Raw genomic sequence first — 27892 nt, 5'->3', positions numbered from 1 at the left:
GCTAAACCTTCTTTTGGTTATATAGTTACATTAGTATCTGAGCTAGGTGCTAAACCTTCTTTTAGATACATTAGTATCTGAGCTAGGTGCTAAACCTTCTTTTAGTTACATTGGTACCTGAGCTAGGTGCTAAACCTTCTTTTAGATACATTAGTATCTGAGCTAGGTGCTAAACCTTCTTTTAGTTACATTAGTATCTGAGCTAGGTGCTAAACCTTCTTTTAGTTACATTGGTACCTGAGCTAGGTGCTAAACCTTCTTTTAGATACATTAGTATCTGAGCTAGGTGCTAAACCTTCTTTTAGATACATTAGTATCTGAGCTAGGTGCTAGACCTTCTTTTAGTTACATTAGTACCTGAGCTAGGTGCTAAACCTTCTTTTAGATACATTAGTATCTGAGCTAGGTGCTAAACCTTCTTTTAGTTACATTAGTATCTGAGCTAGGTGCTAAAGCTTCTTTTAGTTACATTAGTATCTGAGCTAGGTGCTAAAGCTTCTTTTAGTTACATTAGTAGCTGAGCTAGGTGCTAGACCTTCTTTTAGTTACATTAGTACCTGAGCTAGGTGCTAAACCTTCTTTTAGTTACATTAGTGCCTGAGCTAGGTGCTAAACCTTCTTTAGTTACATTAGTATCTGAGCTAGGTGCTAAACCTTCTTTTAGTTACATTAGTACCTGAGCTAGGTGCTAAACCTTCTTTGAGTTACATTAGTATCTGAGCTAGGTGCTAAACCTTCTTTTAGTTACATTAGTATCTGAGCTAGGTGCTAAACCTTCTTTTAGTTACATTAGTATCTGAGCTAGGTGCTAAACCTTCTTTTAGTTACATTAGTATCTGAGCTAGGTGCTAAACCTTCTTTTAGTTACATTAGTACCTGAGCTAGGTGCTAAACCTTCTTTGAGTTACATTAGTATCTGAGCTAGGTGCTAAACCTTCTTTTAGTTACATTAATTAGTATCTGAGCTAGGTGCTAAACCTTCTTTTAGTTACATTAGTATCTGAGCTAGGTGCTAAAGCCTCTTTTAGTTTCACACAGAAAGAGCAAAGCTGGCACATAATGGGGAAATATTGAGCCAGCAATTTGCATGGAGCTGTAAAGTCAGCATGATATATGGTTATATGTCCGGTCGTTACTCAAAGTATTAGGTTGCACACACATTGTATATCACTATGTAATCACCATGCCCTGAGCACATCACTCCACTGCAGAGGTTTCCACAACGTTCAACAACACAGCCATCTTTCTCTTCTGGTGTTAGTCTCTCTCTCTCTCTGACTCACCATCTCATCTCCTCCTCTGTCTCCTCTCACCCTCTTTAGTCACCACCGCTATGACTGTTATCAACACTCGCTGTCACTCTCTCTGTATCTAGGTTACGGTTGCTATGACGACTATTATGCATGCCATGAATCAGCCGCCCATAATCATTGGAAGTGACTCATGTCCATACAGTTACCTGCTGGCTCATAGCTTCAGTTAGAATGTGCATTAGGTTGTATATTCAGCAATCCCGCACTTTACTGCGATGGTTACAGAGCTACATTGTTGTGCTCGTTACTTGACGATTATTGGATCAACTAATCAATTAGTCGTCTGGTCTATAAGATGTCACAAAATGGTGAATAAATGCTGATCCCTTTTTCCCCAGAAGCCCAAGATGACGTCCTCAAATGTCTTGTTTTGTTCTGACCAACAGTCACAGTCCACAACCCAAAGATAGAAAATATTTACATATATAAGAACCTGGAAGAAGAGAATTTGATTAATTTTTTTCTTTGAAATTTGTCTTAACGATTAATCGATTATTTTAAAAAAAAGTTGGCGATTAACTTTCTGTCGATCGACTAATCGCTGCAGCTCTACTTGACTTGAGTCTTACTTTGGAAGCAAGGCTGATAGGCCGGTGACCCAATTTGACCCAACTGTTGTCTAATCCCCTCTTGCAGGCTTCTAGGTAGCGGTTACTATGGGGACTGGCTGTGTTCAGACTTTTTGGGATGTTGTTGCTAGGCAATGGGCTGTCTGTAGCATTAAGAGGTGCACAGGGCTCTCTGTGCACTTGCGTGTATGTAAGAGGTATGGCAAGAAAGTGAGTGTGCGGCCCAGGGGGGAGTCAACCATTACTCAAAGCTGGATTGTTTTATACTGTTGAGTACCACTGTGTCGTAGAGTGGCACTCATTAAAGATGAGGCGCTGGCGCACGCATGCACACGCACGCACGCACGCACGCACGCACGCACACACACACACACACACACAAACACAGACAGACAGACAGACAGACAGACAGACAGACAGACAGACAGACACACACACACACACACACACACACACACACACACACACACACACACACACGCAGAGCAAGCTCAGACAGACAGACGGACAGACAGACACACACACACACACACACGCAGAGCAAGCTCTTTTTCCGGCTTCGTCTAGTCAAGAGTAGGTGGAAGGCTGGAAAGTAGACACACACTTCACAGACATGTCTTATATAACACCGTCTGACCCATGGGAATGAGTCTAAAATCCATTTTCTCTCTCTGTCTCCGTCTCTAGGTCTGTGAATAGCCAGGCGTTCTACCATGCCTGTCCCCCCACCCCTCAATCCCCGCAGACAAAACTACCCATCACACCTCCACCCAAAACACAGGGCAGAACGGTCGCCCTTCCCCTCCCTCTTCCCTCCATCCAGCCTCTCTCTTCCTCTTCTTCCCCCTCTCCACATCTCCCCTTCCTCCTCCTCCAACTCCACCCATCTAGTCCACTGCGGCTGCCCCAGGACTACAAAACGAACGCTTCCCAACTTGGCCCCTTTCCCGACTTTCCACTGGCTGACCCTGGTCACATGCTGCCTGCTGCCGTCTCTGATTGGAGCGGGGGAGACGTGGGGCCAGGTCTCCGCCTGTCCCTTCCACTGCATCTGTCGAAACCTGTCGGAGTCACTCAGCACGCTCTGCGCCGACAAGGGCCTCCTGTTCGTCCCCTCGCACGTCGACCGACGCACCGTCGAACTGCGGCTGGCCGACAACTTCATCACGGAAGTGGGCGGGATCGACTTTGTCAACATGAGCGGCTTGGTGGACCTGACCCTGTCGCGGAACACCATCCACGTGATTCGACCGATGGCCTTCGCTGACCTGGAGAGCTTGCGGTCGCTGCATCTGGATGGTGATTGAAACTTAGATCATGCTACATTCGATTGTAGGCAAGCAGCCTAGTGGTCAAGGGGCGTGGCAAGAAATGACCATAACTAATATTTGTGTGTCTAGGTAATCGCTTGACAATACTGGGACCCCGAGACCTCGCGGGATTGGTTAATCTACAACACCTGATCGTCAACAACAACCAGCTGATCAAAGTCGCTGTCCAGGCCTTTGATGACTTCTTGGTTTCACTGGAGGACCTGGACATGTCCTACAACAACCTAAGAAGGTAACCGTTTAGATTACGCTTGCCACTATTCTGTTGTGTTGTAACCTGCACCCCCTTGCTGTTCTCAGTTAGAAGAACTACTCTGAAGTGAGCTGAACTCCAAGGCTCACTGAAGTGTCGAGCACTGTATGATCAAGAGTCGGCAAACACAGTGAAGTGAACAGAACCAGGCTCACACTGCTGAGACTAGGAGGTAGACTGAACGCTTATGAAACTGAAAGAAAAGCGTTTTAATTTGGCCCTAATTTCCTCTGTCCTCGATTTTCCTAACATTTGCGCAAAAATGAATGTACACATGAGCTCACATTCAAACATCTCTCTTCTACTCCTCTAGAGTTTCTACCATCCTCTCTTCTCTCCACAGTGTCCCACTGGGTTGATGAATTCAGCAGCTTTTGGCTGTCAGTTCTGATTTAGATGTTTCATTCGTCTCCTCTACAGGAGCCCCCAGGCCTCTCTCCAACCACTGAGAAAAGTGTAAACTTTTAACGGTGCATACATTAACAACTGCTGTATCTGCAGTGCTTCACAGAGCATTTTTGATCATCCGCGTCTGATGGAACCACAAGTGATGATACATAATGTAGGCAACTTTCTGGGGCAATGGAGATGTGCAACACCCAGCAAAGGGTATTTTTGAATAAAAGTTTAAACTATTGGTCGTGACCTTTGGCACCCTTACCTGTCTTCATTGCCCAATAAGACGCTTCTGTCATGTATCCAGGTGATTGTGGACAAAGAATTAATGGACCGTATCTGTATTACAACAATCACCGCCTCCAGCCTTCTGCTAGTCTCTGCCTGTCATCTAAAGCAGGAACATAATTGAATAAATCATTAAGTCTTGTACCTCTCGCTCGATCACATCTATTGTGCATACATGCTACAGACAAAGAAAGTGAACATCTGCTGTTGTCTGTCGCAGCTGTCATCACTCTTCATTCTCGCTAACTTTCTCTCCTTCTCTCTCTCGTGACGCGACTCAGAATATAGCAAGCCTCCACAGCCCGAACTTAGACGCACTAATAGACCATCAATGTCATCATATAGAGTACAGGCAATATTTTAAGTTCATCTAGATGGCAACTGTTCAGTCTTGACGAAATCATACGGGTAGTATAGTGGGCTATTGGTACGGCAATATCAAACACAGACTGGCAACTTTGCCAAATCGACTTAAAATGTTGCCTGAGGGCTTCAAGTGTGTTTATATATTTTGGTTCAAGTAAGATCTTGAATTAACTAGTCATAGTTGAAAACAGTGCCACCCCAGCAGCCCTCTCTCTGCTTATTATTTCTCTCACGCCCACAGAGCCTCTGGCTGTGGAGGAGGCACAAGACACCTTGTTTGCCTTCTGATCCACAGTGGACATAAACAGTATTCCCTACTCCCTGCTCCCTGTTCAGGGAATGTCGGTTAAGGGAACTTCCCTGACCACAACACAATTCCTCTATTCGGAACACCCTGCAACGTCACCAACGCAGACATTCCTCCAAGCGTGACCCTGTTAACAAACGGAACCAGCTGCTGCTACTAACTACAGCAGCTAACATTCGCACTGCAAACGTTTGTTGCTAGCCACACCAATGTTTGTTTAGCTTGCTGCTATTAGTTATAAGGTCAACAATAGCTCGTTTCCCTAAAGTATTTGCTTTACAGATTATTTGAGTGTTGTTTTTAGGTAATTAACCACTGAAATAGTCACATCAATAATGTAATGTCGAGGTAACATCAGTTACATCGACAATATTTGCAGACGTGTAAACTCATTTTATAAGCCCCAAAGTTTGTTTTCAGCCTATTATTTTCAGTAAGGCGCAATGACTCATGGGAAATCTTGCTTGTCAACTGGGCGAAGTGAACAACCGTTGTTCAGTTGTTCCCTACACAGCTCACAGCGCTGCCCTTTGAACTGAACATTTTTGCTCTCTGCAGTTTGGAATCTTACTTAACATGGCTGAAACCCTGTGCAGTCCACTTCACTGGCTGAATACCCTGTGCAGTGGGCTTCACTGGCTGAACGTACCCCTCATTTCACCCAAGTGGAGCCACACTGTCACTCCTCGTTCACACCTGTCATTATCCTATTTTGAATCCCATGCCGTTTGTCTATCCCTACCTATCAAGCTCAACATTGTGGTAATCTCCCGCCCCCCTGGGCAGCTTGGTGACTTCCTTGACAAGAGATGGATGTACGCCTCTCCTTCTTTCCTGACGATGGCACTCCACTCACTCTTCTGGGTGACTTCAACATCTAGCCAGAGGAAAATTGCAATCTCTGGCCTTCCTTAACTCCTTCTCTTCCTTTGACCTCCCCCTCTCTCAATCTCCTCCGTCTCACAAGGCAGGGAACATGCTTGACCTGGACCATGACCAGATCCTGCTGCGCATCCACCCTCACTGTCACCCCTCCTCCTGGATCTGACCATCACTTTATAACCTTCTCCCTTCCCGTCTCACCCCCCCACCTCCCACTCAACATCCACTCACACCATCGCCACACGACACAACCTAAAAACGCTCTCACCTACTACATCACTGTCTATTGTAAGTGGCTTTGGACAAAGCGTCTGCTAAATGACTTATTGTAATGTACTCTAACTTCTGATGTGTGATATTAAGACTAGCAGGTTCTCCTCTGTGTGTTGTGCTCAGTGCTGAGTGCACTTCAGTGCTGTGAGATGAGCAAATGTCTCTCCTCTGCTAAACATGCAATGTGCTAAACTAAAAGCATGCACTGTGTTGAGCTGAATAAATACACAACGCAGAGATGAAACGACTACCAATCTCATTTTCTAAAGAAATAGTGTATTCCTTAACATTCATCCTCTTCTGGTTGTTCTTGCTATGGGCGATTTTGACTCATACCAATTTGTCTGCAAAACTGTAGTAAGAGGAATGCTTCCAATGAGGAATACTAAATGAGCAGAGCGACGGGCCACAGATGGGACAGGTGGAAACCCAGAGAAAGAGGAGGATTACGGACGAAAATTAGCATCTGCCGTTGTTGTTGCCTGCCATTGCTGTCACAATTAATTAGCCTTTGCTTTGTCCCTTCTTCTGCAGAGTTACAGGGGAAGCTGTTCAGAAGAGAGAGTGAACTTTGACCGTGTCGTGACGGCTCGTAGAATAGCGCAGGGGTACTGTACTTAGGTTAATTTCTTACATTCATCTCTTTTACTCGGGTAGGGAGATTGATCATCACAGTGGGGAATCGGTGTTCACGGCTGTCAGCCCATTACTTCTAAGATATATCCTCTCATTCCGTCTCTCTCCCCCGCACACCACAGCAGCCGGTCTGCTCGGTCTGAACACAAAAAATACGACTTGAAACGCCATTTGAATCAAATCTCACATTAACGACTTTGCGTCTCTTTATGTCTTGCTGCAGAGTGCCGTGGGAGTCCATTCAGAACATGGCCAGTCTGCACACGCTGAACCTGGACCATAATCTGATAGACTACATAGCAGAGGGGGTCTTTGGGGAGCTGTATAAGCTCGCCAGGCTGGATATGACCTCCAACAGGCTGCGGACGTTGCCCCCTGATCCCCTCTTTGCCAGGTAGGTCTCAGTCTGTGGCTGTGCCTTGGTCACCCCTCCGGCTTTTCGGAAGGAGACCATTTGTCCTTTTGAAAGCCAATACACAAATACCTGTATTATGTTAATGCCGTGCTATGGAGACAATATTGAGACAGAGTGCAATTAAGATAACTCCTTAAAAGACAGTGTGGATAATTAGGAGGGAGAAAGATAATCCACAATTACTATTAGCCATAATGGCTGACAAAATATCTCATTAATATTGCCCCATTATCATGGCATTTATCTTGCTGCTTCCAAGCATGCCAAGGCCTTTCATTTCCTGTTCTGCTGAGTTCATTTCTTCTCGTCCTGTTTTTACTTTTGTATTCCATTGCCATATTGAAGTATGGCTTATTGCAGACAGTTATGTGCATTCCCACTCAAATTTTAAGGCGAACGTTGCCAGAAGCAGCTTCTTAAGTTTGGCCCGCCTGTTCTGCCCTTTATAGTAGATTATTTCCCGTTCCTTCCTTTAGATTGCTTTAGATCCCTCTTTTAATCTTGTTTTTCATTATACTTCCTGCAGCATGCGCCAATGGAGAGCTTCACAAAACCCTGTCATTTAAAATCACCCACCTGTGTGTTTTATCTCTTATGTAGCCACAGGAGAGCTCTATACAGCAGCCTCCAACTGCCCCCCCGGTCTTTTATAGTTCCCCTTTTTACTTCTCCATTCACTCTCCACCACCTGTTCCTCCTGCTCGCATATGCTGCTTCATTGGAAGCCTGCTGTTATCATTGCACTATATATCAAATTCAACTTTTGCCAAAGCCTGGCCAAAAAGATTTGCAATACTTTCCAGTTTCAGTTAGTTTCAGTTATGTTTGTTGTTACTTATAGCCCATAGTGTAATCTATACTGATTTTACTTCAGTTACCCGTTCCTATTCCTGCTTCTACTGTACACTGCGTTAAGATAATGTAAAATATATTGTAAATGTAATATCCATGTATTGAAACTACTCGTTTAACTGGATTCCTTCCAACTAGTGAGAGCTTGCTGTAGAACAATTAAGGAAGGTAATCCTACTGGTACCATTATGCCAAGAAAGATTTAACGATTTGCCAAAAGAGAAGAACAAGGAAAAATAGAGAATCCGCTTAGAAAATAAGAGAAAAACAGAGTATAGCTTCCCTCAATGTCTGCAAGATATTAAATTTTTTATTTTGCCCAAGCCAGATGTAAGATGCTCATGAGAGCACTTCTGTTGAGCACGGCTCCTGGCTAGGTCAACAGCCTGCTTTAGATCCTCACTTGTTTCTCCCATTTTAAGCAGCAAGCTGTTATAAACTCAGTGGTGCCAAGAACGCACTATATTTTATAGCCAAGTTACTTTCTCTTTTCTACTTCTCCTCTAATCAAATACACAGTTTCAAGTGTTTTAAAAGGCATACAAAGTTGCACATAGGGGACATGTGAAGTTGCAGCAATTTTGGAAAAGGCACAATCATAAATAACAGGAAAAAAGGTTTCTTATTTTTGACTTGGTTGGACAGCGTTCTTACATTGTTAAAACTGAAAAACAACATCATTTTGCCACTACGATGGGTAAGAAAGCTTATTTTCCATCTACAAGTCAAACTGGTGAATGTTCTGGATTGCATCTTTACAGTATCTCTTTTGTTATCATCAGGTCCCAGACAGGCGCGATAAGCCCCACCCCCTACAACGCTGTCATAAGCCTGAACTTCGGGGGAAACCCGCTGCACTGCAACTGTGAGTTGCTATGGTTACGGAGGCTCACCCGCGGAGACGACATGGAGACCTGCGCCACGCCGCCTCACCTGGCTGCAAGGTAAACATTGTCGATCGATCACCGATACTGACTCGCTCTTCACAAATGATGATTGTTGTCTGTCTAACCAAGAAAACGTTCTCATCCTGCTGATTCAAAGAGAGAGAAAGTAAATAGACGAGAAAGAAATTACAGAGTAGATTATTTTCTTCCTAACTTCTGCTAGTCCCATCTCTGCAACGCAGATGTATATGTGAAATGATACTTTAAGTCTTGTGTCGAATGCAATATCTTATCCTATCCCTCTGAATTGTATGTGAGGTCCTGACCATGTGTGGCACTGTTCTGTGACACTCGGTAAGTGGTCGATATTGCTCTGCAACATCATCAAGACAAATCGCTGTAGTTGACCAATGAAGTCATTCTGATCTCTCTGCCACCCTCCGTCTTCCTCACTGGTATCTCTGCTCAGTCCCTGTAGTGAAAAGTATCCAGTGAAAGCAAAATGAGCATCTGTTGTCGTCATCTGCCACTGCTGTCACCATTCATTAGTCTTTGCTTCGTCCTGCTCTCCGTAGAGCAGCACGGGAAATTGTTCCAAACGTGGCGAGTTGCTGACCTTTGACCCTAGCTTGATAGACGACAGCTCATGCATCTTTAGGTTCAATTACTACATTCATCTCTCTAACCCACGAGGGAGAGACAAAATGAGACATTCCTGTCCTTGACCAAAAAAAGTGATTGAGCTCTCCCTCCCTCTCTCTCTCGCCCAGGTATTTCTGGTCCATCCCTGAGGAGGAGTTCACGTGCGAGCCACCTCTCATCACCCGGCACACCCACAAGCTGTGGGTCCTGGAAGGCCAGCGAGCCACGCTTAAGTGCCGCTCCATCGGCGACCCCGAGCCGGTAGTCCACTGGGTTTCACCTGACGACCGCATCGTCGCCAACTCGTCTCGGACCAGCTCCTTCAGCAACGGCACCTTGGACCTCTTGGTCACCGTGGCCCGGGACGACGGGGCGTACACGTGTATCGCGATAAATGCTGCGGGGGAAGCGACCGCCACGGTGGACCTGAAGATAATCCCGCTGCCCCACCGGGGCGGTGCAGGCGGGAACACGGGGAGTAACAGTGGGAATACCAAGAACAATGGGAACGTGACCAATGGGATTTTACGGACCGATCCGGGCTCCTCGGATATCAGCACGGGGAAAAACGGAGGGATTAACAACGGGGGAGGACGCGTCGGAGGAGGGGACGGCGAGGACGAAAGCGGCCGGGCTTCAGAAGGAGACAAGGCAGATGGAGGGAGCATGGAGGAGGAGGAGGGGGACGAGGAGGAGGAGGAGGAGAGGATGGTGGATGTACAGGGAATTACCTCGACCTCGGCTCAGGTCCGATGGGATTTAGGCCATTTGTCTGGGACTTACCTGGTCTGGATGTATCAGATACAGTACAACTGCACCGCTGATGACACCCTCATCTACAGGTCAGCTCCACTTTCACTATACGTTACACACCTCACATACTCCTGCATTATTACTATTGCAACTGCTGTGATAGGCTTATCTTGCATACCTTAAACATGTTACCTTATCAGGTTGGTTACACACTCGTCACTAGGTATCTGTTAGTGTCCTGCAGTGATGGCCCTTCTCCCACATGTAACCAGCAAACATGTTGTGAGACGCGGTCTCTTTTTAGCCTGCTTAAAACCATCCTGATCGCAGGATTTCACTTTCTGTGTTGCTCCAAGGATCAGCCTGGACTTCCATGTTGATTTCAGTGGGCAGGAGTACTTGCCTTGACAGACAACTCCTTCAGCCAATCAGCGTCGCCAAATCCAATTCAAATCCAGTCAGAAGAACGGCGAAAACGTCTTTTCCGCCGGAACTCCGCTTTTGTTCTTGTTTAATTGTCATTATTGAGTCTAATTCTGCAATAACTGCACTTATGGCTGTATTTACTCTACTAACGTGAATTAACGTTACCGCTCTTTGCTTTGGGAGACACCATTACGGTTTCCCCTGATTGGCCCGGTTACATTGTCATTTCAGGAAATCAATGTGGGCATCTGGAAGTCCAGACTGATCCGTGGAACGAAACAAAAATGTTTTAACCAGCCCGGTCTCTTTTCGCCTCTTAAATGGTGGATCTCTCCTTGCTAGTGCAACACTCCTCAAATATTTATCCATCACGGCATCAAACTACAGTTCTGACTGCAACTGTTAACCTTGTACATGGACAGGGTGGATGGCTTGAGAGAAGGATGGGTGGAGAGAGAGATGAAGGGATGGGGGGGCGGCGAAGGTAGTTAATCATTTATCTCCATCACTGCATGACACTAACGCTCAACAGTTGCATAGCTGCTGCATATGGATGAGGGGCGGATGTGTGGATGAAGGTTGGGCTTGGGGGATACAGGAGGTGAGAAACTGTCTGGAAATGTGCGGCGGGGTGGCTTGAACTCTTTCAAATGCATCCCGGCGTCGGCGTCTGCACAGACAGACAAGCAACCTCCTGTCACACTCTGAATGCAAGATGTTAACAGTGTGTCCATAGCAACATCTACTGAAATAGCCTGCGTCAGTGTCATTGTGTCAGTTTGACAGGCAATCCAAGACGTTTGCACGACATGCCCTTTTTAAATTGCAGTAACTAAAACATTTAAGCCGACAGTGAGCCACGTCATTCCACATTAAAAAGAAATCTCCTCTCACTTCCATTTCCATGTTTACTTGCACGGCTCTCACAGGCAGAAAAAATAATCAAACATTTATACAGAATAGAGATTTGAGGTGAAGGGTGGCAATGTTCTACTTGTTACCACAAATTATTTAAGAGAACAACCACGCCACTGTGTTCATTCTATGGAAAATAAGCAGGGGAACACAAGTTTGCCTGCCAGCTAAAGACTGGATCAAGTTGACAAACTTGCCCCACTGATTCTATGCTGTTTCTCTGTCTGTCAGACGTTACAGTACATAGCGGTGGGCCCACTGAAAAGAGGGAGGCATGGATGTAGGGACAGATGGCGCTGAAATGAGCAGAGAGAGGGACAAAGCAAAGCAAAACAGTCCGACAAGTGTGTCTGTAACACCTTGTCATATTGCATTGAAAATGCATTTTCACAGATTTGACATATTTTGCGTGTGTTCACACAGCGAGTGATGAAACATTTATCCCCATCACGGTAAAAAGCCAACCACTTAAGTATGAGTAGACGCAGAGAGAGAGAGAGAGAGAGAGAGAGAGAGAGAGAGAGAGAGAGAGAGAGAGCGGTGGAGAGTTTGAAAATGGGTGGATTGGGATTTTGCTACACTATTACAGGGGGATGGAGGGAGGAGAGGGAGAAAGGGGTGAAAGTCCAGAGAGAGTGATGTAAGATGGAGAACTTCCACAACATGCCACAGTATGGTTGAGTTCAAGTGACTTAGCATTAAATGAATGATGCTATTTCCTATACTGTAGTGTACATATGCATTCCTTGATTGTTGGCTCTGAATTGACAGTTATGAGATGATACTGTAAACCATGTGTGTGTGCGGCGGTTGCCATTACAACACAGCAGTGGATGGGACATTAAGGCTTGAGAGAGGGAGGAGGAGATATAATTAATAATTTTATTTAAAACCAAAATACCATTACTTGGTAAAACATCAACAATAACACCATTTTAACCCCAGATATCTCTTGCCAAAATGTAGCCTACTTTTGGAGCGTTATTTAGCCCCCTTCCCATCAAGCTAGCGTGACATGTCTGGTACCAATGGGGGCCTTAGGTCATCTAATTTCATATCATACCAGGAAGTTCATTCTGGCTTTAAAACTGAGCCCGTTACATTAATTTGATTTGTATCACTACTATGAAATCGGGAGATTAACGGGAGAAATACCAAACAGGAGCACAGCGGGAGAAAGGGTTAAAATAGGGAAACTCGGGTGAAAATGGGGGGTGTAGGCAGGTATGAAAGTAGCCTACACCATGGACGGCTGATTAGGGCAAGTCACAGAATCTGATGGGACCAAATACGGTTTAACACAAGCCTCATCCCCTGAGACGTGTACTGATTTAAACTACTAGCTAATCAACGCACATGCATATGAGCAAAGCAAAATTGGGGAGGGCCCATCCACTGGACCTGTTCAGGGGCCCAGACATTTCTGTGGGCGTCCCTCCTGGTTGTCCATGCGTTTGTTTCTGAATTCATTCTTCTTAGTTGGAGCAGTGATTCAATGGAGTTAAGTTGTAAATATTATTGAGAAGGTGTAGAGAGCTAAGTATACCACAGTTTGTGTGGTATTGTCAGGAGGGATGGGAGAAGAAACAGAAATAGTTTGAGTGATGGACAGAGGCAGAGGCGGTGGAGGAATGTTAAGCTTGGAGTGAGGCCTTAGAGATTTCCAATGAGGAAGAGAGGGATGGATGGAAGGAAGATAGGAGTGGAAGTCTAGCTCCCCTTGTGGCCCTGGGAGAGACTGAGATCAAAGGAGGACGGGTGCAAGGAGAGAGGCTGACAGGCAGTGAGGGGAAATGAGAGAGATGGGTGGAGCAAGCGGCCCTCAAGGAGAGGGCAAGGGAGGCAAAGGTGAAGAGAGGGAGGAGAGCACAGAGTGGAGATGTGAGTGTACACAACTTCAATTTGGAGTACCGCAGGGATGACGTATTTTTAGCAGGCCAACCCAGAACTTACCTCATCTGCAAGTCAATGGGAGTTTTGCATGGGGATTTTGGTTAGATTCCTGAAATAACGTATGTGGTTAAGAAAAGTTCATGAAACTGAGTTCAGCAAGACAATCTTCACAAATGAACACCACTTTTATGATTTTTGAAGCATACATACGATTGCCAGAAATCAATTTTTTTCAGAAAATGCTTCAAAAAATCATAAAGTGGTGTTCATTTGTAAAGACGGTCTTGCTGAACACAATGGTCACAGTTTCAACAACTTTTGTTAACCACAGACGTTATTTCAGGCATCGAACCAAAATCCCCATACGAAAAACCCGTGGACTTCCAGACTAGGGAACCAGACTATGCTAACTTTGGGGTTTTAGGACTTATTCCTGCGGCACTCTATATACTCAAGTATGAAATAGAGAGAGAGAGAGAGAGAGAGAGAGAGAGAGAGAGAGGTGTGAAGTAGTCCTTAAAGACTACACAAGAAGGGATAATGTGATGAAGGAGCAGGAGGAGGGGGAAAGGGAGGAGGGTTTAGCTAAAGCCGCGCAGAAAAGCACTTCACAGCCGGAGAGCGCGTTAGACGGATGAAAGAGAGAGGTGTCCCACTGAAACGCCAAACCCAAACAGACAAGCTGTACGCTCCCATGGGGCATCTGCAGCGATTACACACGAGCTAATTAATCATCAATTTATCTGAATGTGATCTCAGCTATCTGGCTCCCTAGGTGATCAGCTGCCTTCATCTCTTCTGGAGAAAACGCTAATGATAGTCTGGCTGGCTTGCTCGCTAATGTCAGCAACTGAAACGCAAGCAAACAGATCACACACAGTATGCATAGAAGCTCTGCTGAGACAATGTGCTTAAAATTCACACAAAAACACTGTTCTCTTACACAAACTGCTCTACACACATCACTTTACGGCAGCACTCCATGCAACAACAACAAAACAGAGAAGTAAGTCCTCCCATTGTGAAATGTTGTCATAATTATGCACTGGATTATATGGGGTATTAAAATCAAAGTGATAGAGGTAGTGTGGACATTTATTAATAAAAGTAGAATAGAAGTAACATTTTCACAGCATACAAGTTTTGCTTCATTTTCTTAATTGTATATTGCTCAGAAAAGAACAGTGTTGAAGGAAGCAGTGCAGTTCTGCGCAGGTTATACCCTATACTCCTGCCCCTCTCCCTTCTCTCTGGCACTGTGTGTGCATGAGAGTGTGTGCATGCGCGCATGTGTGTGTGCAATGTGCATGCATGCATGTGTGTGTGTGTGTGTGTGTGTGTGTGTGCATGCATGTGTGCGCGTGTGCAATGTGCATGCATGCATGTGTGTGTGTGTGTGTGTGCATGCGTGTGTGTGTGTGTGTGTGTGTGTGTGTGTGTGTGTGTGTGTGTGTGTGTGTGTGTGTGCATGCATGTGTGCGTGTGCGTGTGTGTGTGTGTGTGCATGCGTGCGTGTGTGTGTGCGTGTTTCACCGGCTTCTAGCCGTGCCGCTTTCTGTCTCCACTTTCGCTTCAGACAGGGGGGAGGGGCCTAGGCTAAATCTCGTGCTCACCTCTCAGTGAAAACGGATGGACATACAGTACATCACTTAGAGAAGCTCCAGTGGCCGTGGCTCAATTTGGCTCTTGCAGACTGCAGCACTATGGTTTAAAAAAAAAGTGCAGGGAGAGGTAAACTCTGAGGGGACAAACTTAAAAATAAATAAATCATGCTATGGCAAGTGGGGATGGAGCAATACCAAAACAAAATGCTGATATGGAGAGAGAAGAGAGACACACACAAACACAGGCTGAGATAGGGACAGAGAGAGCGGAGATAAACGAGAAAGACTGAGCCAAGGCGACCGGTGTCACAGGAGAGGCGGTATAGAAAGCAATCCTCAGTTTGACTAAACCCCTCCAAACAAACGGCACTGCACAGAGAAGCCACACACACAAAAAAAATGTAATGAGAAAAACAGAGGAACGGGACTGGAAGGAGCTTAAGCTAAACAAAAGAGAGATACTATATAGATGCTAACTGAATAAGAAAGGAGGCAGTGAGGGTGACAGAGGAAACAAGAAGTCAGACAGCAAAGGCTTTGCATGAGGGAGGGAGGGAGGGAGGAGATTGGTCTCAGAGGAGTGCTAGAGAGAAAGCAGAGGGGTTTGAAAAGAAACATACCACAATGCAGCAGGGGATTTGGACTATAGATTTCTATGATACCATCAACATGCCAGTGCCAGCCGCAATATTGCACCACCAAGAGAGAGAGAGAGAGAGAGAGAGGGAGGGAGCAGACCAGAGGGGAGCTGGGGTTAGACAGTGAGAGACGGGAAAGGACGCAGAGAGATTCATGTTTTCTATCTGCCATTGCTGTTCATTTCTCTGTTGGTCTTGTCGCCGCTGTCGCGTGTGTACACTTTGGGCGGGAGAACAACCCTTATCAACCCGGCTGAATTGAATTGAGGAGGAGGGGGCCGAGAGAGAGACAGAGATAGAGAGGGAGAGGGAGAGAGAGAGGGGGGCAATTGAGAAGGCAGCCAGAACGAGAGGTTTGAAAGATCGAAGGCGAGGAGGAGAGAGAGAGAGAGAGAGAGAGCGCATCTAGTATCAGAGGAAAAAAGATGGGAGGAATGGCTTGAGAAGGGGGGGGCACATTGGCTAGCGGGCACATTTCATCTCCTTTAAAGGCTAGCCGTGCGCTCAACAACAGCAGCCAGCGTTTGTGTCCGGCGTGTCTCGTTTGGAGGGGTGTGCGTGACATTGCCAGGTGGGACACCGTGTCTCGTTTGGAGGGGTGTGCGTGACAGTGCCAGGTGGGACTGGGCAGGCCGCTCGGGACAGCGCTCACCCCCGTCACCCTCAGCCGTCGTCGTGACTCAGTCAATAAGCCGCGCGGCTTAGTGGCCCGCTTAAGATGTGCTGAGGAGCACAGCAATACAATAAGCAGGGATTTACTAAGCCTGCTGTCTGAATGTCAGCCAACTACTGAGTGTCATTTCTTTTGAGCTCTCATTGCCGTTGAAAATGTCGAATGTCGGGACGTTTTCTGCATACGATTCCAATTTGCAAGGCTCCATGTTGAATTGAGGAGTTAATTTGTGAAACGCCAAATATCCATGTTGTAATTAATGTACGTTTAAGTTAAAGTTCATTATTCAACCTCTCTGAATAAGAGGATCCAGTCAGCCACCTAATAATCTGTTAATTGCAACACCATAATTTGTTTCGATTTTTGAGTTCCTTTCACTTATATCAGTTTTGAATGAAAATGTCTAACAGCTTACGCATCACTGATGGAGCTCAGGGGGCACCACTAGCACATTTTCTTCTAAGCGTGCAGGTGGGGAGAGTCAGTGTTTTGACAATTTTCGCAATTTTGGCAGAAACCCTACAGGACGGCCTAGCCCACTGGGTTGTTGTTGCCAGGTCTGCCATCAACTCTGATGGGCTAAGAAAGAATCACACAGAGAGAGAGAGAGAAAGAGGAGCGGGAGATCATCAAACAGAGTTTAAGAAATAATGAGAGGGAGGTTGAGTCTCAGACAGAGACCGAGAGAGGAGGAGGGGGGGCAGAGTTAAGATGTGACAGCCACAGGGGAGGAGGAGGGGGGGCAGAGTTAAGATGTGACAGCCACAGGGGAGGAACACACTGACAGCCAGACAGACGAGAGCACAGGGAACAGTGTGAAAAGAAGGAGATGAAACTTTAATAGCTGATGAGCAGTACTACTCATCTGACCCATTACACAGTGTGTACAGTGGCAGCCATCTTCAGTTGGCGATCCCAGCCGAAAGGCCTTTCAGCATAGCAGAGAACTGAACTTCCTTACACCATAAGGGTTTAGATACTAATGAATATACTATACCAGGACTGACTGTCTGTCTGTACAGTATGTACTGTATGTCTGTCCTTCGCGTACAGTATCTCGAGAACCATTTGTCGCATCGACTTCATACATTAGGAGAGTGCGCTTAGGCGGACCTGACAGAGTGCAGTGTGGGAAAAACCAACAACAACAAGGGGGAGAGAAAAAAAGACGGGGGGGGGGCACTGTAAATAGGGAGAAATGGGGAGGGAGGGGAACGGGCACTGCACTACAGGCACTGCACTACTATGGATAATGTTTATGAAGAGGTTGAACTGGTTTAAGTTGTTATGTTACAGTAAGTTAAGGTAAGGTTAAGATTAAGTTTTATCTGCGTTTAATCTAATCTGCCAAGGATTTATAGCGAAATCCTTTTCCCTCCTTTGGAGAAAGCAAACGTCCTTGTACAGTATACGAGAGAGGAAGAAAATCAATGATTTCTCATGTGTTACACATGTCTATCATAATACACGTAGTCTTGGGCAAACTGATACCAACACCCAATTTTAGCCTGGTATCCAACATCAGTATAGGTGCATCCCTCCACGCAAGGACAGATAAGCATGTAGGGAGAGATAGAGCGGTGACAGGGACGAAGCCGGCAGGAATAAAGATGGGGTAGGAAAGGAGCGAGGAGGCAAGGGAAGAAGGAAGGACGCAAGGAAAGAAGGAAGGGGAGGGAGTGAGGGACAGAGGAAAAGGGTGTTGACAGTTGCACGCCAGGGGAAAACGTAATGAGGTCTTAAACTACTTTGTCAATACAGTTGTCAACTCGCATCAGAGCGATGGAGAGGAGGTACTGTACAGAGAGAGAGAGAGAGAGAGAGAGAGAGAGAGAGAGAGGGATAGGAGGTACTGTACAGAGAGAGAGAGAGAGAGAGAGAGAGAGAGAGAGAGATAGGAGGTACTGTACACACACACAGAGAGAGAGAGAGAGAGAGAGAGAGAGAGAGGGATAGGAGGTACTGTACACAGAGAGAGAGAGAGAGAGAGAGAGAGAGAGGGATAGGAGGTACTGTACACACACACAGAGAGAGAGAGAGAGAGAGAGAGAGAGAGAGAGAGAGAGAGAGAGAGGGATAGGAGGTACTGTACACACAGAGAGAGAGAGAGAGAGAGAGAGGGATAGGAGGTTCTGTACACACACAGAGAGAGAGAGAGAGAGAGAGAGAGAGAGAGAGGGATAGGAGGTACTGTACACAGAGAGAGAGAGATAGGAGGTACTCTACAGAGAGAGAGAGGGTCAGCAGCCACTCAATACATATGTCACCTTATATTATACTGTAGGGTCAGAGGAAGAGAGAGAGAGAGGCTGAGGGTCAGAGTGAACAGATGAATACTGGAGGAGTGGAGAGGAGAGACCAGGTCATCAAGACACGGAGAGGGATTTAGAGGCAGAGCGAGAGAGACTGACAGAGAGATCAAGCAAAACAGAAGGAGAGAGCAGACAGAAATGGAAGGAGACAGCCAACGAGACAGTAAACACAGTGAGGGATCAAAAGCAAAAAGTGAGGGGAGGGTAAACGAACAAAGACATGACATGGAGAGAAAGGAAACAAGGTCGGTATAGATGTCAGGCCGAGGAGGAGGTAATTGCCTTGTTGTTCTTCCTCTCTCACTCTCTCTCTCCTATCCCCTTTTCTCTCTGTGCCCCATCTTGTTTGGTGTCAGATCAGACCAGGAAAAGCTGAGAGAGAGATGAGGACACAGAGCGAGAGAGAGGACAGAGAGAGAGAGAGAGAGAGATGAGGACACAGAGAGAGAGAGAGAGATGAGGACACAGAGTGAGAGAGAGGACAGAGAGAGAGAGAGAGAGATGAGGACACAAAGAGAGAGAGAGAGAGATGAGGACACAGAGTGAGAGAGAGGACAGAGAGAGAGAGAGAGAGAGAGATGAGGACACAGAGAGAGAGAGAGATGAGGACAGAGAGAGAGAGATTTGAAATAGAAAGAGGGGAAGGGAGGGATGAGGAAAGGGGGACACACTCTTTCCATATTTCCTACCCCCCCCCCCCCCCCCTCTCGGGTACTAATAATTACTCGTTTCTGTGTCACCAGCTTCAACAAAGCACTGCCTTGTCTCATTCACGTTCACCCTGCAACTGTGTCTGTGTGTATGTTTGCATGTGTGTAAGAGTGAGTGTGTGTGTGTGTGTGTGTGTGTGTGTGTGTGTGTGTGTGTGTGTGTGTGTGTACACATCCTTGCAGGATTGAACCATTATTAGAATGCACTGTGACACACACACACACACACACACACACACACACACACACACACACACACACACACACACACACGGTATAATAGGGGAGGGAGCACTTTAGCAGTCTCTTCAAATGTCAGGATGGAAATGAGAACCACAGACACACCATTACTGTATATATGGATATAATTATATATGCACCATCATACACGGCGCTATGCTACAGCACACTTTATATTCATGAACACTGTCTCAAAGGCGTACAGGGAAGTGCTAAGGATTTAGGCGAATGTCATTCCGCGTGTTTCCCGGTCAAGCAGATTAGCATGTAGACGCAACGGCGGACACATAAATACGGTTAAAAATGCAAACATCTAACATACATCTAACATACATCTAACATACATCTAACACGGAGGCTGATGGTGGGGAATTAGCATATGAAAGATGCATGCGTTTGTCTGGTCAGCCATGTATATTTCAGTGAGTTTGCCTCGTTCTGTCGTCACCGGCGAGGCAAAAATAACGCGAGTGATGATTCACAAGTGCACGAGGGAGGGAGGTGGTACTGTATGGAGGGGGGGAGGGAGGGAGGGATAGGGGGAGGAAATCAGGCTGGGGGAGAGAGAAGAGAGGAGGGGGGAAGAGGAGGAGAGGAGACATGAGAGGAGAGGAGAAGAGAGTGACCTTGGATGCTAAATCACAGGTATGTGGCTATAGCTGCGACTAATAGAGACACGGTACAATGACTGTACAGAGAGGAAGGAGGCTGGGAGACCAGGGAGCGCCCACTGAGAATTACTGAACAATTTGCGGGGCGAACAGAGCTGATTGGGTGGCGTGCAGGAAATACATACAGTAGGAGGTACTAAGAGACGTAGAGCACAGATACAATGCAGATGAGTAAAAATGCAAGTCAAGTGAAAAAACATGCCAACAAAGAGGTTGAGGACGAGAGTGAACAAAAAGTGTCCCGTGGCAGATTCTGAGGAAGAGGAAGGCTGGTCGATTACGGAGCAATGAAAAGGGCAGGGAGGATAGAGGGATGAGAGATAAGAGTGTGGGATCAGCGGAAAGAGGGAAATCCACTCATAAAAGACTGATGGAAGGAAGCATGGAGGGTGGATCAGGAGAGGGAGGAAGGAAGGAAGCATGGAGGGTGGATCAGGGGAGGAAGGAAGAAAGGAAGGAAGGAAGGAAGGAAGGAAGCATGGTGGAGGATGGATCAGGAGAGGGAGGAAGGAAGGAAGGGAGGCAGCATGGAGGAGGATGGATCAGGGGAGGGAGGAAGGAAGGAAGGGAGGCAGCATGGAGGAGGATGGATCAGGGGAGGGAGGAAGGAAAAAGCTGCGTTGAAAAGAAGGCTAGAGGGAAGGATGGAGGGATAGAGTGAATAAAGCAAGGGGTATTGAATGGCAGGATTAGAAAAATGACTCAAGGCCTCACTTGACATACGTACGTGCGTGTGTGCCTTTTATGGTGGTGGTGGTGGCTTTCACGGTGACACAATAGCATACCGATTAAATAGTCCCAAGTGATCAAAATGCTGTGGCAGTTTATGATATAGCACATTATTACAGTACAGAGTGAAAACAGCATTCAAATTCATGAACACACGCATTCAAATGGCACAGCATAAATCATGATTATAACCATTGTGCGCTATCAGGAGAGGGGGAATGGGATAGGATTCAATGTCTAAAAACACATTAGTTGTACGTGACTGCTTTGGCGACGTGGTTTATTTTCCCAACATCCATTCCAATGAAGCAAAGACACGGCAGAGCGAGTGAAAAGGAAGGGCCAACATGACAGAGGGCCAATCAAAGAGAGAGAAAGGCAGTTTTAAATGTAACCTTTGGGCTACAGGGAAGCGGCTGCCTAGGCGAGTGCGTTATGTACTGTACCCAGGCTCCCCAGTGACGGTCAAGTCTCTGCCTCGCGGGATCGATCAATTATACATGGCCATATAAAAGGCCTGCATGAACTGACACCGCCTATAATATTTCCCCGCACCTTTTATAAGGCTGTAATGTGACCGAGGCCATTTTATTGGGAAACAGAGCGCGGGTAGCGCCCGGCGTTGTGGGTAGCCACTTACTGCATCTTCCATACGGGGGAAATGCAAATGAAAAGCCACCGTCTTTACGAGCGGACTTGACAAAAGGGTACATCTCTCCAATGACGCGTCTGAACTGGCTTGAGGCAAGACACACTTTCATTTCAGTTTTTCATCCCCGGGATATTTGGATGTAACACTTTGTTTTGATTTTCGACTATTACTACTCTCTTCTCAATTTCCTTCGTTCCACACAGATGCCTTTGACACCGTATGAAATAAGTGTCCTCTGAATGAGAACATCAGTTGATGGATCACATTCAAACCCCTCAATGACTCTCAAAGCAGAATAGACGAGACTTTTATTTTTATTGTCCACGTTCTTGTTGTCGCTGGGTGAAGTCCCCCCCTTTAAGCGTTCAGCTTCCATCTGAAACTATTTGCAGAATTAGAATGGATAATTAGGACGTTTCCATGGCAATCAGCTTCATTAGCCTCTCTGAAGCACTTCTTCTTCTACTAAAACATTGTTGCGCTGTGTCGCCTTGTTGCAACTGTGTTATCGTTTCATTGTGCACAGGTTTGTGTCAAATGACAAAGATGAGTTGAATTCAATGCACCTCGGACGACTGCCATGGAATGTGTGCGTGTTGTCATGAAAATGAGACGTGCTTCATGTGTGGATATTATATCTGAGACACTTCCACCAGAAGTGCTGCTGTACTGTTGAGGCCATTAATGAGCCTTTGCCATGGTAACGCACCTGCTCCGGCACTGAGAAGTGTGTTAATTGGTGATTTTGTGACGTTTGGAACCACTCTGTGGTGGCCTAACGACCATTGGATATTATAATGCTGATTCTTAATGAGGATGTCTGCTATGTCGTTAGGATGATGTTTGGACAGGGATTGTCAGATGTTCACATGGCACTGCTCTGTTATGTCAGACATTCTAATTCATTATGAAATCACTTGGAGCATGTGTCAGCAATTAAAAGCCCTGTTAAATAGCCATGTGCGAAATCACTCAAGGTGTTTTGCTGAATCGTGTGGTTCGTGTCTTAATGAGTTAAGAAACAGCCTAGATTAACCGACGTAGCCATTTTCACCGCATGTTAAGCTATGCAACAAATTTTTTTTTTTTTACTGTACGATGTACTGTATAACATGAGAATGTAGTGAATTAAAGCTGCACAATTGCTCCACTATCCAATTTGGAGAAAATTCTAATTTTGTTGAAAAGGCACGAGGGAATACAGTGAGCAATATGCAATATACCTCCAGTACAGTACAGTATTACGATGCACTATACAACACTGAGAATGAATAGAGTAGGAAAGAATAGAATGGGCTTCTATGACGACTCCCACTATATTTTAACTTATTTGACGATTTCTTATAGACAGTAACACTAACATTCAACTCTGAATTATAGATCTAATTTAAACAACAACAACAACAACAACAACAACAGCAGCAAAACACAACAAGTAGGCTAAGTTCTTGCGGTCCCAGATGTCTGTACTGTAATACGAATGGATGATGTTGGACGGATGAAAGATAGGGGGGTTATATAACGGCTCCCCCTGGTGTCTGAGTCACACTGGGTGGCATTTTGAGAATGTGGCTCAAGTCTGAGGGGAGCTGGAATGGTTCGGAGACGAGAGAGGAGAGCGGCGAGAGCAAGAGAAGACAGGACTAGATATAGAGAGAGCACAGTCTGTCGCCCAATACAAATAAGCCCTTTGATGTAGCAGAGAGAGAGAGAGAGAGAGAGAGAGAGAGAGGGGGAGAGAGAGAGAGAGGGGGGGGAGAGGGGAGAGAGAGAGAGAGAGAGAGAGAGAGGGGGGGGGAGAGAGAGGGGGGGGGAGGGGAGAGAGAGAGAGAGAGAGAGAGAGAGGGAGATCACTAACTAAATATTCATGCTGGCAAACGTACACAAACACAGAGGTGACAGCAGAGGGGAGTCAGACACATCAGCGACAGATACTCGAGCTGTGCTACACTCCCCCACACACACTTTACTGTAGTACGACACACACACACACACACACACACACACACACACACACACACGCCTCTCTCTCTCCGTCATTCACCCCTCGCCCATGCTGCTAACACTCAAAATGAGGACACATCCAAAGCACTTGTCTCTCCATCATCCCACGCAGGCACGCGTGCATGAAAGATGTGCGCGCGTTTGCAGACAAAAGAGGGTAAAAACACTGCGCCCACGTTTGTATTGTACACTTCTCAGGACAACCCCATTGAATTCAGTCCCTGACCCCTTCTCTTCCAAAACAACGTGTATCGTGTCATTCTAGCCCTGATGCGAAAATCTAAAATGGCCTCTCTTCAATGCGAGTTCCCACAAAATGGCTAGACATTTGGTTCTCACAAGGATACAAGTACAAGCCTGCGCACACACACACACACACACACACACACACACACACACACGTGCGAGTGCACACACACAGACACTTGCACTCCAAATGAGCGGACAGAGAGCTCTCTTTTCGTGTTCCCTCGGCTCGCTCTCCATCAATACCCTCATTTTGCCTCTCCTCCCCTCCTGCAGCAGTCACCATTTCCTCTCCCTCATCCTTCCTATCCCTCCTTTCACCTCTGTTGGATGTCCAGAGCAACGTTACATTATTTGATTCGGTTTTATCCGTTTACAAGCACAAGACTTGTGCATTTCACCGCCCCTAAAGACTCTGGATTCCTTCTGCTAAGCAGGGTTTCTTTATAACTCCACCCAATTTTTACACACGAAAAACTGAAAGTCTAGCCTTCATGTTACTGCTGATACTTCAACTGATGAAAAGCGATTCACTACATCCCAGGCATTGTATATACTTGTTTATTTGACCTCTCTCTCTCTCTCTCGCTCTCCCTCTCTCTCTCCAGAATCCTACCATCCAGCAGCGACCGCTTCCTGTTGAAGAACTTGGTTTCGGGGGTGGACTACAACCTGTGCGTGCTGGCCATCTTTGATGACACCATCACGTCACTAGCGGCGACAAAAGTCCTGGGCTGCGCCACGTTTGCCACCAAGGACGTTTACCCGGCTTGCCGCTCGCTCCAGGCCCACTTCCTGGGCGGCACCCTGACCATACTGGTGGGCGGCGTGGTGGTGGTCACCCTGCTGGTGTTCACCGTGGCGCTCATGGTGCGCCATCGTGTCTGTAACCACGGCGACCATCTTATCTGTCACGACGGCAGCAGCGAGGCGGGCGGCGGGGTTTGCTGCCAGGGAGGAGGTGCCGGGGGCGGGGACAAAGGGGGAAACAGCAGCGGAATGTACCAATCGAATGGCTCCGGGGACATGATGATGGTGGTCCTGCCCAATGGCATGACTTCTAAGAGGGGAGGGGAGAAGGAGAAGGAAGCGGCTGACTCTGCTTCCCCTCTGCCTCCGAAACTCCCTCCAAAGCCGCGGCCCAAGCCCAAAGTCAACCTGGAGCAGTTTCTTTCGGCGGGGGGCGTGGTGTCCACCAGCACGGGGGCGAGCGGAGAGATGGCTTTGGTGGTGAGGCAGAGAAAGCTGGACAGGGCTCCTCCATACACACCGGAAAGTGACAGAACCCCCCTCTACTACTCCCCCTCCCCTCCCTCCACACTCCCCCGTCAATCCCGCTGCAGCGACCGCCCCAAGCCCCGCCTGGAGCGAGAGCTGACCAATCGCGCCAGTTTTTCCCTGGCCACGCCCCTGAGAGACTCCGAGCTCTTGGATTGGACAATGAGAGCCCGGGGCAGGGACAAATGGAACTCCTCGCAGGCCTATCAGAGTCCTGTATCCCCTCTAAGTCCCGCCGCCGGGAGGATTAGCAAGCGGCGGCACTCGCTGGACATGGGCTCCTCTGTGGCGCTGGCGACCGACGCCGCGGCGACCGTCGCCAGACGCTACGGCGCCGTGGGCTACGCCAAGCGGCTGAGCGTCATCTGGACCAGGCGGAGCCAGTCGGTGCACGGCATGCTGCTGCAGTGCTCCTCCACGGCCAGCACCACGTCCTCGGTGACCAGCGACGAGGGCGAGTTCCAGCGGGGATACATTCACGCTTACAACACCACCAACTCCAACTCCAACACTGGGATCGCTGTTGGCAAAGGGAGCAGTGCAAAAGACAAGGGCAAGGATGGCAGGAGTGGCGAAGAGCTGGAGGAGAGTGTCGTGTAGCGTGGAGGAGAGGTGGAATGGAGAAAAAAAAAAAGCTGAGAATGATAGAGGATTCTCTGAAAGGACAATCTGAATAGGACCTTGATTTGAAGAGGGCGATGAGGTTGAGCTGAGAGGGGAAAGTGAGGGAGAGATGAAGCGGTCGGGGATGAGTGGAGGCAAGGTTGCGAGTTCAGAGCGAAGGGGGAAGCATAAAATCGACTCGAGTCTGGCTTGTGCGGCTCCTTGATCTTCCCTGGGAGAACGGCGAGGAAAATGGAGAGCGGAAGAGAAAGTGTGCCTGGGAGGGAGGTAGAGATTTTTAAGACGCTCTTTATAGTTGACCTGAAGGGAGAAGGGTAAAAAAAAAAAAGAAGACAGGGGGAGAAAGAAGAGGCAGAGAAACGGGGGGTGAAACTAACGAAAAAGTTTTAAAATGTTGTTTAAATATTCAGAAGGCTGAGCTCACGCCAAGGCACAGTTGTTGAAAGGAACCGAGAGACATAAAAAGTAAGAAAAGAAGAGGAGACGATGTGGAGAAAGGAGAGTACATCAATTCTGAGAAAAGATATATTATGAACGATATACAGAGAGAGAGTGAAAAGATGCAATCAAAGAGAGGACAACATCAATTGAGCGATCAAGCGAAGGTTAAGACAGCCAAGAGACAGAGATGTGAGCTCAGTGAGGATCTCAGTAACGTCTATACACTAATAGAACCAGACCATCCATCTCTCCAGAGCCCCCAGCCTCCAAAACAACACGAGGGTTTACTCCGATCAAAACAAACAAAACCATCAATAATACTGGCAAAAGCCTCTTCTCAGACGAAAACGTAACGGAAAAGAAAAGATTTGGACGACGCGTTTCTGTTTTTGTTGTCGTTTTTTTTCCCCCTCTTTTTTTTTCTGTCTCCGATAATGGCGGCCCATTTTGGAAACTCTTTCCCCCCCCGAACACAATGAATGTGACTTTTATGTGTCCTCTGTGGCGGGACAATGATTCTGGCACGGGCTCGCCTGCGGATTACGAGAACATAAATACAGAGTCGGGCACATCGGACGCAATCGATCGATGCGGCGCGGAAAGCACGAGCCGGGCGCTGACATTATGAAGAGAAAGAGAGATTGGGATTACAATGGAGTCGATATGGATTACAAAATAGAAGAGCCCCAAGGATATGATGGAGAGCGCGCGCGCGCGTGCGTGCGTGTGTGTGTGTGTCGGTGAGACACGATCTTATTGGATGTCAGATGGTAATGGACCAAACGATTGGATTAAAATGGATGCATAACTGTGCATGCACTGATGACTCACAAGGAAAGGGGGAGGTGTTTGTGTGTGTGTACATGTAAATGAATGTATGTATGTATGTATGTATGTGTGTATGTACTGTATGTGTGTATGAGGCAACCCAATCAACCTGACTGCACAAGTGGAGAAAAAAGGTTAATCACTTTCTGTCCATGCTGTAACGGGGCGGGTGGGGGTGGGTGTCAAGAATTGATCACTCCCTTTGAAATAGATCTCCAATATTGTGAATGGACATTAAGGTCCAGTGAAAGTGTTGTTTAGGGTAAGACTTGGATTCAAAGTTGAGATTTTCAGAATAACATCACTATTGCAGCTTGGTCAGAAAGTGCCAACCGTTAGGGGGAGTAAAGTCTGAATCAAAACTCATTTTTTGTGACATCACAGACTCAGTTGTCCCACGTGAATTCACTTTTCAACCAGTCAGCAAATGTTTTTGGAAAGGAAGCATTAAAAAAGAAAAAAAAAAAAATCTTCTTGACGGAAGCACCATGGAAACCACTCACTCTATATAGACTGTTCATCAGGAGACTTTGGTAAAAGGTATTATGGGACTGTTTCACTGGCACAGACCACAAAGACACAGAGACTTCTTGACAAGATAGAAAAAAAAAAATCAAAATCAAAAGCGAAAACTGGAAAGTATATATATATATATATAAAATGATGTTACTTGTCGCGCCATGTGTTTCTGTTTTTCAAAGTTTTCGGGGAATGATGTTAGGATCAAATACAGTAAGATAAAAAAAAAGTGTGATTTTTGTTTTGTTTTGGACAAACAATCTTCCATGATTAGAAAATAAACTGTTGATTATGATGGGGGGGGGGGAGCAAAAAAAGAGAGAAGA

At 46.6% G+C, this 27892-nt stretch overlaps 2 protein-coding genes across 2 annotated transcripts in view; one reads left to right on the top strand and one right to left on the bottom strand.

Moving 5' to 3' along the window:
- The window catches only part of LOC310779342 (pyruvate carboxylase, mitochondrial-like), a gene marked incomplete at its 3' end in the record, with an annotated part of 392062 nt that overhangs the window by 122514 nt on the left and 241656 nt on the right, over positions 1–27892 (bottom strand). The gene's annotated exons all lie outside the window — the stretch shown is intronic.
- LOC310780065 (leucine-rich repeat and fibronectin type-III domain-containing protein 4) lies at positions 2596–25754 on the top strand (the record flags this gene model as incomplete). The annotated part of the gene is made up of 6 exons (XM_083640606.1): positions 2596–3181; positions 3283–3445; positions 6838–7008; positions 8664–8825; positions 9539–10252; positions 24485–25754. 6 exons carry the CDS (start codon positions 2596–2598, stop codon positions 25752–25754), a joined length of 3066 nt encoding a protein of 1021 aa, XP_083496732.1.

The sequence above is a fragment of the Poromitra crassiceps genome (assembly GCF_964638095.1).
Source record: "Poromitra crassiceps genome assembly, chromosome: 7".
Lineage (NCBI taxonomy): Eukaryota > Metazoa > Chordata > Actinopteri > Beryciformes > Melamphaidae > Poromitra > Poromitra crassiceps.
The sequence above is the reverse complement of the archived record's forward strand: the minus strand, read 5'-3'. Positions and strand labels throughout refer to the sequence as shown.